This window comes from Athene noctua, chromosome 2 (assembly GCF_965140245.1).
Source record: "Athene noctua chromosome 2, bAthNoc1.hap1.1, whole genome shotgun sequence".
In the NCBI taxonomy this organism is placed as follows: Eukaryota; Metazoa; Chordata; class Aves; order Strigiformes; family Strigidae; genus Athene; species Athene noctua.
Window position 1 is genome coordinate 40,530,418 of NC_134038.1, and position 15,491 is coordinate 40,545,908.

A 15,491-nucleotide genomic window follows, 5' to 3' on the forward strand; every position below is an offset into this window, starting at 1 on the left:
CACGGTTGAATTTTTATCAGACTTTTTCAAGAGCGTTGAAAATAATTTTCCTGTAAGATAGGAAACCACAGCATAAAAATGCATCTTTGTGACTGTTGTGAATGATATTTTTATAGCAAAATCTTTTCTTGAGGCATTTGCATGAGACAGTCTTCTAGTCTGGAAAAAATATCAACAGCTAAGCTTGATTACTTAAATAAGTTGTCTTTTCTTTCATTTTCCTGTTCTTCGAATAAGTAAAGCCCTTTTCTTCAGAGGCAGCTATCAGTAAACAGTTGAAAACAGTAAGGTAAAAGAGTGTGAAATACAGTAAGATTCTCCTGTTTGCCTCAACTAATACCTTGTTTGCTCTAGAACAAAATTGTAATCTGGAATAATTTTAAATAGTTTTAGCTTTAAGGTTTAACTTTAAATATATGTAAAGCTTCCACTGGCTGCATTGGAACACAGGAGTAGTGAAGTTCTGCTGTTACATAATATAATTGTTTATTTCTGAATATTAACATTTCCAGCTCAAGAGTACTTTAAATAATTTTCATATACAGTTGATCCTGTTTCTGAATGTACTGGTATATGCTGCTTGTCTTTGCCTCTGTTTTCAGGCTACATGTACATCTTTCCCACAAGAGAGGTGTTATGATGAGTTATGTATATGGACCTTGTACATATGTAATTAGGGTACTGTAATGTGGCAAGCAATACATGCCTGATGTGAGGCTAAGTTGTCTCGATTTCTCTCTGAATATTGTTGGACAGCCTATACCAACTTTGTGTTTAATATAGCAAAGAAACTAAATAGTTGGTATTTGATCTTTGTACAGAGTAGTTTTATTAAAAGAAAAATTTTTTTTCAATAAAATGATGAGCTGAGTAAGAGCTGACATGAGTCAGTTGTTTGTTTGTTTGGTTTGTTTGTTCTTTAATTGGTCTGAACTCAGTATATTAGCACAATGAATGTAATAAAAGGTTGGTTTATTACAGCTTCAACCTGATGGCAAGCAGGGTCTGAAAGTACTCTTATATAATATCTACCACAGAAATAAGTCAGTCACTGATCTCTCATGACTCATCTTTCAGAGCTACTCCATTTTATTCTAAAAACCAAACATGTTGATATTTAGCTGTTGAGAGTGTTTTTTATGATTAGTGTTGATAAATACATCAAATGTTAATTTGAAGTAGTATGATAAACTCCCTACCTTATTATATTATCACAATATTAATGTAAAAGTTCTTCAAATATTTCAAAATATGTAAGGAAGAATTTTACTTCAGTAACTAGGACTGCATGTGACTGAAGGGACAAAGGCTGGTGCTTAGAAGAGAGTGGAATAGGTTAGTAGACATGACACTGTGGCCGAGTGCCAGTCTTGCAGTGGTGGCATCAGGAGGCAGAAGAGCAGACCTTGAGCTTTGGAGAAAGGCCACAGGCATCTTTCTGGATGCACATTTATTTACTACATGTATCTCTCTTTCCCTAAAATGGCCCTAAATCAATGGGCCATGCAATTTATGTGTTCTGTAGTGTGATGCCCATTTGAAACCCCCTACTCATATGCCAGGCTGAGGGCTTTCTTTTCCCAGTGGTTTGTTTATATCTACTGTATTTTTTGTATACACTTACTTTCCATATGTGTAGTTATAAATGAAGCTGTGATTTGCATTAAGTCTCTGTGTCATCCTTTTACATCCTTTTGTTCTATAGGACTGGAAGTCTGAAGATAATTCAGCATGCAATGAATCTCTGCTTGATTCTAAGCAACAGGGAAGATACTTTTAGTTGATGGAGTGTCTGAACTTGGAATCTTACCCTTAGTATGGTTTAGGTTTTAGAGTCTTCTTAGGCTATTTGAATGTTGATTCTGTGAGCCAATTCAACTAGATTTGAAACTTGCTTGAGAAGAAATGTTTTTGTTCCGAACTGTTTCTTCTGGTCATATTGCCCTCTGGTGGCAGTTTGAGAACTGTTGGCACAAATGCAAAGCATCTCAAAAATGTTAAGCTCTGTATAAATATGCACTACAGGGGAGGAAGGGGGGATTTCCAACTAAGTTGTTCAGACAAATTACATATGGGTTTTTGGTACTTGGTTGGTTTTAGGGCTTTTACTTAGACAATCTTCGAGCTTCCCACTCTAATTCACAGTGATATGAAAAGAAGTAACAGTGGTGAAGTTTCAAAAAAAAAAAAAAAAAAAAAAAAGGAAAAAAAAAACAACCAAAAAAGTGTTACTCAGATGTCTTGTATTTTATGTTCTCATAAGAAACAAGATTTATAATTATATCCTCAGTCATAATTCTCTAACTCGTACAAATACATTTTTTCTACTGCTTTGTCTTATTTTAACAGAGACTAAGCATGGAGGAAGCAAAAATGGAAAGAAAGAAGGCCTCTCTGGAAGCTCATTTTTCACCTGGTTTATGGTAATTGCTTTGCTGGGAGTTTGGACATCAGTAGCAGTTGTCTGGTTTGAACTTGTAGATTATGAAGAAGTTCTAGGTAAGAATTTTAAATCTTAAAATGATTCTAATAATTATTATGATATGTATTAACAGGAGGCCATTTTAAATTTCTAGATCGCTGATTTGACTACAGCAGTGTTTGTAAATGACCTACATAATAAGAATAGGCAATGTAGTTCAAAAAGTATGTTTTAATGCTGAACTCTATTATGATGTTAAAATGGGATTCTTAGACCGAAATGGGATATTAACATACTGCATTTATTAGAGTTGAAGAAATCTACAAGGATAGATTTGGATCTCTTTGTAACACGTATACTGTACATCATTTGAAATGTCAGCTAAATATGTATTGTTTAATTTAAGCTCTCAGAAACTTGCAGCAGTGGTTGTAAGTGGGCAGCTAATGTTACCACTCTTCTGATGGACTGTGGTGCCTACAGAGTCAGAACAACTGTTCAGTCATCCTCTCTTGAATGACTGCATGGTGATTGTATCTCAGTAATGACAATGTTAAGATAGTATTGTTAATATAATATGTAACAGTGAAAATTAATGTCTCACGCTTAAAGATGTATATCCATAGATAGAGCTATTGTCCCTGATGTTGCAGGATTCAGTGTGCACTTTTACAACTGCTGGTTTTACAAACTACAGCTTTACAGATCTGTTGGTACATGGTTTTTTGATCTGGACTGATTTTAAGAGAAGCTTCTGGTTTGAAACGTAATTTGGTCTAGTGATGCAAATAATGGTTTCTATATTTTTACCATGCATGCAGCCAAAGCAAAGGATTTCCGTTATAACTTGTCAGAGGTCCTACAAGGTAGGATATTAGAGAAATAAGCTTGGCTAAAAATTTCGGTTTACTTTTTTATGGTTTTAATTTTTTAGAGAACTACTGTTCTCAGTGACATGAAACTCAGTCATTTCTCATCTCATTCTTCATGATTTTGAAGAATTCTTATTTCTAGAGACTTACATTTATTCCAGCATTCTGCCATGTTTAACCGTAAACCAATAAGATCCTTTCTAATTGATTGGTTCTGTACAATGGTGATGGCCTTATTTTTGTCTATTCTAGACACAAGTGTGAACTTCTTCCATAAAACTGTTCTCATTTTCTAAGTATCATACTAAGAACTATCTTTCATTTATTTTAATGGCAATCAAGTTCTGTCTCCATTTAGATAACATCAAGTGTAGGAATAAACTGGAAAACTATAAGGACTTCAAGTTCTTCTGCAAACTGTGCAATTTTAATCCTATTAGAAGTTATGTTGAATTTCATCAAAACTAATTAGATAATCTCTCTACTGACTTGGTGATTCCAGGACACTTCTAATCCTGGATACCACGATTCAGTGCTAAAAATTCTTTTTGAATAGAAACTGGGTTTTCCGTTTGCATATGCTTAGGGCTGGTAGAGCTGCAGTTTCAAAAATAAAAGTGAGAAGTCTGATGTATTAGTCACTTATAAAAGAATGGACAGCTTTTTTGTCTGCAGTGATTGTTAGACAGTTAATACAAATTATGTATGTTTTTTCCTTTGTTCAGGAAGTAGTTTGCTTACCTTCCATTAAACTGGCACTAAAAATTACATACCTATCTTTTTTTCCTGAGAATTTGGAATGGCAAGAAGCATATAATCAGAAAACAAATAGTGATTATTTGATTAATTCTTGGTTTACTATTTCTTCTCTCTCAAACATGTTGAATGTTCCTTATGAACTTAAATTTTATTCTGAGCAGAGCATGTTCACATAAAGCACATCACTTAATTGGAAAAAAGACTAATCTGTGTTCAGTCTGAAGTCTAAGAAATGCAGAAAGGAACTTAAAATATTAATATTTTCCAGGAAATTTAAAAATATGGTTAAGAAGAGCACAGCTAAATAGTTTTAAAAAACTCCGGTAACAGCCTGGCATTGACAGTCAACCAGTGCACATTGACATCGCTGTGCTGGAAACAAACTGCTGAATCCCTAATTCTCTCTTCTTCCTTTCTTTGCATTTCTAGGCAAGCTTGGGATATATGATGCTGATGGAGATGGAGATTTTGATGTGGAAGATGCTAAAGTATTGCTAGGCAAGTACAAACACAGGCAGAATAATCTATAAAATTCAGTTTTCATATTCATATCTGGGTTTTGTTCAATGTCAAGACAAAATTTCTGTTTTTTCCTAATTGGAGAACTTAAATTGGCTTAATTGTAGTAGATTTTTTTCCTTCGTGCAAGTTGTAGAATTGGGTATGCAACTTGGTGTAAGCAAGGTGTGTTCTTTTTAAACTCCTAATATACCAACATAAGTAGAAAGCATTTGATTAATCACAGGATGATTTTGAAGTTAGATGGTTAATGTTGCTGTATTGACTGTTGGAAGAAGGTTGTGATTATTAATAAATTTATCAGATGCAGGGCTTAAGATGCTGCAAGAGTTAAAACATTTGTGTTAACATGTTAAGTCAGGTTCATTTTAAAATTACTTCCAATTGGCCTTTGTGCTACATAGATGACTATTTCTTTAGCATATTTTTGTACTGGCTTTCCTCTGTTCTGAGTTCTCCACAAGTCTGTTCGTTTTCTTTGCCCTTCAGAAATCCTGCATGACATGGCTTTTTCTTCTTTGATGTTGAAACACTGGTTTTAGGCTTCTGTTCCTTGTCGTTTGGGAGAATGAAATTTCTCTTTTAGGAGACATAGATGGGCAGAAAGACAATCATTAGACACACTTTGTGATATTGCCCTTCTACCTACATCTAGTAAAGCACTGCCATCCTCAATTTCATAGTCAAGCATTTGATACTTCTTGCATACCTGATGTTAGAAAGTTTAATTGATTTGTTCAAATGTAAACCTATTCTGAGCACATAAACCTCGCAAGTTAAATTTAAAAAACCAACAAAAAACCCTAACATAGTAATTGATAGCTTGAGCAAAGTCAAAGTGGAATATCTCAAACAAATCAAACTTATCAAGAGTATATTAGGGTGTTATGGCTTGCTGTTTGAAACTTATACTTCATAAAAATCAGTTTATCATCAGTTCATTTTCCCCCACTTATGTTTGTAGAAATAAGTGAGTCTTTTGGGGGGGAGTTCATTTGTTTACTCCCTTCATGGTTAAAGAAAACCCATGCAATCAGAATTACTGAACCAGTTTGCAGTGGTGTGAATGTGAGAGGCACTCAGAAGAATTTCTAGTGCTCTGATTGACTTCAGAGCTACAAATTATGTTAATTACAAACGGTGAATAACACTTTGTATAGTTATATTAGTTGGGTCAGGTTAGTTGGATTCAGACTGCCAAGGTGGTAGCCAGAAACATGCTGCTGCTTTGTTACATGTCTATTTTATGCAACTTGATATAGCTGGGAATCCTGCCAGTACATGACAGTGTTTCTATTATAAGCTTGTCTTATCACACATTTAAACCTTATACTTTGAATGCGACATTAAAAGGTCACAGATCAACAGTTATTTTTATTATTTTTGAATACTTGCTTAGAAATATGATTTAACCTCATTTAAGTTTATTTGCTGCAGTGCAATGGTAAATGGTAAATTTTAAAAAGTTACATGACTGACAAAAATTATGAAAATAAAATAAAAGATATTTTTCTACTAACTAGCACATTATTAACTGAAGTTCCCAGTAAGTTATTGTGTTTGCTTGTATTCTACACTTAAAATGCACTAAAAAATGAACACCACTGTACAGACTGAAATTATTTCATTGATGCAGAAACTAGGAAGACTAGCTTTACCTCTTGAGGAATATATCTTCCAGAACTAAGTCTTTGTAGGAAAGAAAACCATATAGTAAGCTTATATTCAACTGTATTAGGGTAACTTTCTAAATACTGAATGCATAGTTCCTTTTATCTTTTATTTGTGAAGATGTTGTTTCTATGTGTGCTGTGTTTGAAAAGTTGTTACTTTCTGGGATTTTTCTCTGGGTCAGACTACTGTAATAACAAGTGGTTTCTCTGATAATACTGACTTAAAAAGGATATACTGCTGTTTGATGTTTAATGCTAGAAAGTCATATGCTTTTTTCTTTTCTGTTCTTCAGCTATTACTAAACTACTGTATATTGGAATTGTGGCATGTACAGTGGTTTAATGTTGTCCACTTCCATAATCTTTAGTTTTTGCTACAAATTTAAAGATTTCATTTGCTTAATAATGCTAAATATATTTTAAGTTAATTTAAAAAAAACAATACTTCTATCAGCATGAGTTTATTTTATATTTCAAAGAATGGTTTAGTAGCTGATAACTTAGTTTTCTGTACTACTTGGGCACACCTCAGTAGAAGAATTAACATTATTTTATTTCTTGTATGTATATGGTATGATAGGGTCTGTTCTTTTTATTTGTTGAAATCAAAGGAAGTTTGATGATTAAGTTCTCTCCAGGTATTAGTGGAGTAAAAACCGTGTGCAACAGTTACCTTGCAGATGCTTTGTTTTTCACAGGTATTTGTAAGGTTCTGTTTACTGAATTCCTTTTGGTAATGGGAAGAGAGGCTTCTTAATCTGCTCCTTTGAAGCTGCTGTTATCAGTAATTCTCTTCCCACTTTTTGTCCACTTCACTCCGATTTGAAGGAAGTTATTCTTTTTAGGAGGTTGTACTTCGGTGTTTGCTTTAGCTCAGTACAGAGGAACAGTGGTTGTAGTAGTATTACAAAAAAAAAAAAAAAGCATGTGTAAGGAGTAACAATGACTGTTAAAATAAAATCTTTGGAGCCAAGCCATTTGTTATACTTCAGTCCTTTTTAACAAGCAACGATACCCTGAGAAATTCCAGTTAAATGGCTGCAGTAGTTAGTACAATCTTGGAACTGCAGTTACAGAAAGTCAGCAATATATTGTAGTGTGCATTTAGTTTAGAGTAGTCTGGCTATGCAGAAAATGGAAAAACAGCTACAGTAAACAAAGGGTAGTAAGCATTACAATCCAAGTTTCTCTGAAAGGACTTTTTCCCCCTGGTTCGCCTACAGTAGAAAAAGATGTTTGCAAGTAGGTTTACAATGATTACACTTTCGGAAAATCTGGGGTCAGATAATGGGAGCTAAAAGAATGCTTTTGTACAGTTCAGCTGATTAGGGTAAGTTTCATACTCTTCTCTCTTTTTCTCATGTTCTACTGTAGCACCTTCAGATATTCTTGTGTATGCTCATTCTCATAAGAGATGTTTTGCAGGAGAAGAAAGGCTTTGTCTTGTTAAATGAATGCTGGCAAGCCCTTCAACCCATTGGTTGTGGTAACACTGTGGAATAAAGATTTTGACTCCCTTGATTGCTGATTTAAATTGTAATGTTTAGACTTCTCTTGAAATAAAGTAGTTATTTCCTGTGAATCACTGATTTAGCATGGTATGGCTGCCTGATCGGGCAGTTCCATTTTTGTCACCATTTTCAGATACTTCTTACCATGCTTATGTGTGCTTATTATCAGTATGTGAATTTTACTTTGAAAAGCAGTTCTTGATTATGGGGATAAATGAAGACCAGAAATAGTTTCAGTATTAATTAGTTTAATTTTTTTATTTTAAAAAATAGAAATATATGAAATAATGTGTTACTTTCTGAAACTCAGGCTGAAGAATCTTTTTTTTTTTTACCCTTAGATTCCATTATAAAGCCATTATATTAATCTTGATTAGATTTTGTAAAGAATTGTAAAGAAAACGTTTGGGGTTTTGTTGTGTGATGGGTTTTATGGTAAAGACTATAAGATGTGTCTGTGTTTCCCTCTGATGTCCTAATCTTTTAAAAAGAAAATATAACAGGGAGTATAGGAGCATATTTTATAAAAAGAATTGCCCAGGAGACTTATTCAAGAGTCTTATTCTTGACTTTGTGCAAAACCAGGGGCATCTATATGGTTCTTCACGTGCTTACAGAAATGCTGTCTAAAGCCTGGGGTCTTTTGTGAGTGGTGGTTTGGTTGTGTTTGTTTTTTTTTTTAATGCCAGATTCTGGCAGAATAGAATGATACAAATAATTATAATTCTGTGTTTATAATTTAAGAGTTTTTGGGGGTTTTTTAGGATTTATGTTTCTATTCTTAAATGGAGATTTCATTCTTCGGTAAATATTCTTACTTTGGTTTATGTCTTTACATCTTGCTTCGTCCAAATTTTGAAAACAAATTAGAAAGATGACTGACTATCGTGCATCAAGTTAAGTCTATAAAATTTAATTTTTATAGAACTAAGCCATGGAAGAAGTTGGAGAGGGATATTTATAATACCTTGATTGCCTCCTGGATTCAATCTGTCATTTTTAAACCTTTGGGCTATCCAGTGAAAAATTAAAGAGAATGGCTGGTCACTCAAGTAGAGGTTCTGGACATCCAGGTACAAGGATGTGGAACATCATGGACTTGGAAGTTTCCTCAGAATTGTCAGTGATACTTTCACTATGTCCTGTAAGAAAAATGTGTTGAAATGTGTTCAGTGTCTCTGCCATGAACTCCTTTATCTTGAATGTTTCATTAACCTGCACCTAATATTGTGTTGTAGTCTGCATGTGCAACATGTTCACTTAATTTTATGTCTCAACAGTCTGTCTTCACCCTTAGCCCACTTTTCTGCTTCTTCTTTCAACATGAAGGTTTGTTCTGGTTAGAAGTGGAGGAAATTCCTCCCTCTCCTGCTTTAAAGCTTACAATAATTGACATTTGTCATTGCTTGGTCATTCTGTTTTACTTTTTCTGAATGGAAAAGTTGAAATGTTATTTAGTAATAACTGTAAAAGTGGATTTTAATTTAAAAACAAACAAACAAAACCAGGAGGAAAAATAGAAAGCATTAAGCATGGCTTCTTTGTATTTTACAGATGCCAGTTAGATCAGTGAGTCTTGTAGCCCAAGATAGCAACTCCTTGTATCAGAGAGTTTAGAAGTGATGAGCTCTTTCTTCACTCTACTGTAGCTGTCTTTAGTCTGCTTTAGATTTTCTATGTATACAAGCACCCTTTATATTGGCTACCTATTCATTTTTATCTAGTGTTCTGTGTATCCTCAGGTTTGAAATTAATTCCTGAGGATCAAGTGTCTCATGTAGAATACATATCATAGAAAAAAATGATTGAGAACCAAGTCAAAAGAACCCAAACAAGCAAACAAACTGCAACACCCCCCCCCTCCCCCAGCAATTAGAGGCCTCACTTCTAAGCAAAATCCGAATTCTGCATGGTAGAATAAATGTTATCCTTAACAATATATCTATGATAAGTTTATTTAAATACTGTTTGTTTTTAAGTGTTATTCTCAGCTATCAGTTGCAAGCTCTCAAATTTTAACATGGTGGGGTTTTTTTTAAAAAAAAAGGCAAATTGGATGATTTTTTAGTGGAGGATTACTGTTAGAAAACTGTCTAAAGGTAAATGCTGTGGCAAGAAAACTGAATATAAATGGATTTGGTTTTAGAACTGGGAAGAAGGGAAATCAAAACTGCCACCTTTTTTTAAGATTTTTGGCATAATACTGTGCATGCTTATTGTCCAAATTATAGTCTGTACTTTGAAAGATTCAACTTTATTAACATATTTTTATTTCCTAATTAGCATTCCTGTAAAGACTGCTGTCTGTGACATGAGATGTCTTTCACAGATCCTCCTTTTACAGTTTCCTCTTTCCACCTAACTTCTGTCTCTTTTTTTTCCTTCCCCCTCTCTTTCTTTCTCTCTCTTTCCTCTATTCTTGTGTAGGCCTGACCAAAGATGGCAGTAATGAAAATATTGATTCCCTTGAGGAAGTCCTTAATATTTTAGCAGAGGAAAGCTCTGATTGGTTTTATGGCTTTCTCTCATTTCTCTATGATGTATTGACTCCTTTTGAAATACTAGAAGAAGAAGAGAGCGAACCTGCAGATGATGTTGATGGTACGTCACAGAATGAAGGGGTTCAGGGAAAAAAGACTTGTGTTATTTTGGATTTACAGAACCAGTGACTGAGAGACTAATTTGATTGGCTTTCGCAAATGTCCATGAAATCATAACAGGAATTTATGGCATTGAGGGGAAACTCCCAAATGGACGCTGTAAGATTGAATTTAAGTCAGCCATGCAATGTAGTTTCACTAGTTGAAAGCCTTTCAATGACTTTTCCATTTTTGTGACAGGATGACAAATACTACACAGTTGTGTAAATATGTAGAATAAAACATGTATCTGTGGTTGTGTAGTTGGTTTCTGTATGTGCTTCAATTTGTGCATTTTGTGCACAAAACTTACAAAGCTAAGTGTAATAACCTCTACTGTTAACACTATATTTGTCTTTCTAGCAAACATTAACTGAAGCGTTTTGTAACAGCCTTGATTGTATTCTAGCATGACTACATTATGTAAATACATACTTATATGTTAATCCTTAATATAGACATAACAATAATTCTTCTGTGAAATATAATTTTAATAAATAATTTATTTTGTGATGCAATGATTTCTCAGATAGATTCTTTTTATCTGTTCAGATAAAAGCACCTCACTTGAAAGTGCTTGAAAACTTTACAGAAACATTTATTTCTAAGTTAGCTAACATTTGTTGTATTCAGAAGATACGATGTCATTATATGGTTTATTCCCACTGATGTCTGTCTTCAAACTAAGTTTTCAGTCATTTTTTTGATATAACAATCACATCATAAGGGCTGTTCTAAATTTGTTTGAGATTTTTTAAGGTGGGCCTTTCATGGAAGTGGGAAGCTGTGATTATGTACTTCTAATGTAATACTGAATATATTAAAGACTAATTGGAAATTAGAATTTAATGTCTTCTATTCCTTGCTAAATTCAATAACTTAATGCAATTTTACAAATTATAAAAACAGTTTCACAGGAAAAGGGTTAAGACAGTTGTTCCAGAAATATGTTTCATGTACATGAATTCTGCCTGCTATCATAAAGGGAGTTTGTAATTGTGCTCTGCAGTTTGTAGCAGGTATTAAAAGCTGAAACCAAGCTGTCATTTTAGTACATGAATAGTGTACTCAATCTGATTATTATTAAAACTATATGAAATTGATTATTGTGATACCTTAAGTTTGTATCGGTTTCCCATATAGTGTTTATACTCAAGTTTTAGTGGATGCAGGCTGAAATGTAGCCTGTTTTTAAATTAAATGAATTTTCACTTGCTTGGGCATGGCAGTTCTAAAGCAATTTAACATGCCTGTTTCAAAAAAGCTTTCCTTAAATCATCCAACTCAGGGTTCTTCTCAATCTTTAAAAAGTAATAAAAAAGAAAAAATGTTAAGCAAGCGAAGTGGGGTTTTTTTGTGTTTTTTTTTTTAAGTTGTGAACTGTTAATACTGCCGCTTAAGATTTACAAGTGAAATAGAGCAACAAGAACATTAGTCACATTTTCTTCCAAATATTTGAGGATTAGTACATAAGGAGGTTACACATAAATGTAATGGGTTTTAGGATGAGATATATGAAGTATAAGGCAAAGAAAATAAAAAACCTCCATGCATTATGAAAATGAATGCCAGTGTATCTATGGAATATTACTGAGAAGTTTCTTACAAGTGAAAGAAACTTCCAAAATATTTGAGACATAAGAAATGAACGAGCTTGGTTTGGTTTGTTTGGTGGGGTTTTTTCTCTTTTAATTTTAGAAGGAATCTGAATTAGAAATTAGTTTCATCACTATTGTGATGTATCTCTCAGTATGAATTAGAAAAATTGTTCTGGAACATTGAATTCTGTTGTAGATGCTTTAGCAATGGAACTAGATAGTTGAAACTTCATCAGATTATCACTATTTTAAGTGAAATAGAGATAGATATTTTGCTTGAACCATGGGAAAGCTGCAGGCACTGAAATAGGTAATGGTCACATCAGTAAACAGTAAATTAATTTCACTTGGGCTAGGGAGATGAAATTAAGGCCAAGAAAGTTCTGATTTGATAAAATCAACCTTGTGTGTAAGTTCTCTCAAAAATAATTACAGTAGGAATGGAGAATTTATGGGAGGAGAAAAAGGGTCAGTGGGGGAAGACATAGGAGAAATGCTAACAGTGAGTTGCTGGAGTGCATAGTTTCTGGAGTATGGGGGGGGGGGTGTTTCAGAAGTGTTCACTCTTGCCTGGTGGTGTTCCTGTTGAGTTAACAATTTAAACCCTCACCAGTGGTGAGCAGAGCTATCAAAGCTCTCCTAGAGTTTGGGGTAGCAGAGTTTGGTTTTGCTGTATGGCATTAATTGTGATTGCAAGCAGCACTTGACTAGTAAGGGTGGTAATAAGAATTAGATGAGTCTTATCAGCATGGTGTGTTGTTTTGTTGTTTTTTTTTTTAAAAAGCACTTTAATAGCAAAAAGGTTGAGCTGAGTATGATGTGCAAATAAGCAAGGAAAGCTGAACTGTGTATCAACTCTTGCTTGTAAGTCCACACAAAGTGTTTAAAATTAGTTGAGGGAATTGAAACCTAAACTTTTAGTTTGATTTTTTGATGACTATCAATTATATAAAATGCAGTCAGTATATTAATGTTTAAAAAAAGTGCAGAAAATTTAAGTGCTTTTAAACTGTAGGTAGAAAGCTGTAGCAGCTTTGGCTTCTGATATTATTCTAGAATAATTATTTTAGAAGACAAAGCTGCTGCTTTCTACCTGCTGTTTTTGTTTTGAGACTTTAAAATAGGAGCAAATTAGTAGCAGGTTTTTTCAATGAGGAAAATACATTATTTAAGTGATAGGAACTTGCTAGGTTTTGTAGCTAGTAAAGAATGAAAATTTAGTGATTTCATGTTAAATTGGACATGGAGCTTTCATTAGCTACCTTCATATTCCTTACAGGTAATTTGTATTTAATTTTACAGAGCTCCAGAAGTAAATGTTTGTGACTAAAATTGTAGTCTTCCAGACTGGCCAGTGGAAATCTGTGGAATGTTTTGCTTTCCTATTTTTTGTGTTGGTAGATGTTTGTTATTTTAACTGCCTGTCTTCAGCTGAAGTGTACAACCTTCATACTACATTAACCTTTGTAGCATAAGCTCTTGCTTGCTTTGTTGTGTTACTAATGTAAAGAAATTGTAGGGGAAAAACCTTTAATACCCATATATGTGAAATGGCTGAGAACTTATGGAAGGTTTGAACCCCAGATTTCTGTGACCACCTTCAACAATATTTAATTGGAAAGTAAAACAGTGTTTATATTGGGGGGGGGGGGGGAGCAGAATTACAATATACAGAATAACTTAGAATTGAAGAGAATAAACAGGAAATTGTTTGCTTATCTATTGAAATTTGTATTGAAACAACTTTTTGCCAATACTTCCCCCGGTGAGCTTTTTTTGAGAGTGTGTTCAATCTTTCGCTCTTGAAATTTGTTTCGAGGTCAGTGAATAAGGCTTATTCACTGACAATAATGTAGTTTTCGTTTATGGTAATTTTGTATTATTAGTTAGTCTCAGTTGACTGTCCTTAGAAGAAATTGAATTTTTATGACAGTTATTCGTACAGATTACAGTTGGATGGAGGGGTGGAAGAGGAATGCATTGAAGCATTGGAAGGATTTTCATTTCGTTTCATGGTCAGATGGGGGGAAAAAACCCATCTATATTGTAAACGTGATTTGATTAGTATTTGAGAGCTGGGGGAAAGTCATTGTGTACAGTTCAGTCATTTTGGATAGATGCGTACTATTTTCCCTATTCAGTTGGCATCAGTTAAGCAGCTATCATAACGATGGCACAGCAGCATGAAATACATTAAATATTGTCTTCGTTATGGTCAGTTAGGATTAATTCCTCAGCATGAAGGCAAGACTTGCTTGTTGGTTTCTTACATCTTCTCATACAAGATGCAGCATATGCATCTGTGACTTCAGAAAAGAAAATGCTTTCTGGCCCATGTCTCTAGTTTGGATTTTTCCTCTCAAATTAGGCAGTTAAATAAGCAAGAGATATTAAAGCAACTTATTTGAAAATGTATTGAGAGTATTTTTTTTTACGGTAGTTGTATGAATTAAAAAAACTGTCTTGTGTTTGGGAGGGTTGCAGGCTTTGGTATGCCCGGTGCTCTGCATGCAGGTAATGAGTTTAGTTTAAGGTAAGTAGGTTCTAGCTTTCTGTCAGTAAGCTATTTTGTTTAGCAGAAGACCTTGTATATCCAAAGTAGCATATTATAAATGCAGAATAGTAGTAATAATTATGTGCAAGTGCATAAACAAACATGTATTTTTCTGACTTGCAGTCCTGAAGAAGGAAAACAAAAAGGAGAGAAAAAATATTAATAACATTTTTGGTTTATAGACTTGTTTTTATTTTCTAGTTCTGCAGTTTTAACATCTTTTGTTAACTCTCTGTGTGGTGAAAGAGGATTTTGATGGGACCCCATGAATTAAGGCAAAAGTCTGCACACAAGCCCTAATGTTAAAAGCTTGACACTTTCTGTTCTGTTACCCAGGCCCAAACTGCAGAAAGGTAGCAAGTTCCATCTGTCAGCTGCTTAGTGCTAGCCTTGACCATATGCTTGCTATGGTAAATGAGAAGTAGCCCTTTCTCACATGTAACTGGATAAGCCATCTTAATTATCTTGCATTTGTTCATGATGCTGCAGGTTAAAAGGGTTTATGCAGGTAGACGTTACAGTGGAACTGATTTACAGGAATTTTTTGATGTGGCAAAGCCTTTTCCATAGCAAGTCTATTAAAGTTTTCAGTATTATTAAATGAATAATACAAAATTTGCATATGCAGAAATAAATGTCAGGTTTCTCAGTGTATTGTTAAATAGGAGAATGTTATCTGTCAGCATCTGTGGAACTGCTCAGAAAGACTGAATGCTTCGTGTCATCTTCTGTTATGTTTGTTTTGCAATGCTTATCTTTCTGAATAAAAATAGTATTCATATATTTTTCTTTTCATGCTGAAAATCTAAAGCTGTGCTCTCGATTGGGCGTTCTGTTTGTGGAGGTGGAAGATTTTTGAGGAAAAATAGAGGAAATGACTGGATCTTGTGACAGCTAGAATGCTCTGTGATATTCTACGTTTTAAAGAATCAGTTAAGAACCTA

General features: G+C 34.0%; 1 protein-coding gene across 8 annotated transcripts in view; it reads left to right on the forward strand.

Annotated features, from left to right (window-relative positions):
- Positions 1 to 15,491, forward strand: part of ASPH (aspartate beta-hydroxylase) — a 117,443-nt gene that overhangs the window by 15,415 nt on the left and 86,537 nt on the right. For 5 of the 8 annotated variants that reach the window (XM_074898903.1, XM_074898902.1, XM_074898908.1 and 2 more), the window contains exons 2-4: positions 2,350 to 2,499; positions 3,244 to 3,288; positions 4,483 to 4,551. In XM_074898903.1, coding sequence (XP_074755004.1) covers positions 2,350 to 2,499; positions 3,244 to 3,288; positions 4,483 to 4,551 — 264 coding nt within the window. Of the gene's footprint in view, positions 1 to 2,349; positions 2,500 to 3,243; positions 3,289 to 4,482; positions 4,552 to 10,183; positions 11,338 to 15,491 lie in introns of those variants that run through there. The other 3 variants (XM_074898905.1, XM_074898906.1, XM_074898909.1) reach the window with 2 other exon arrangements.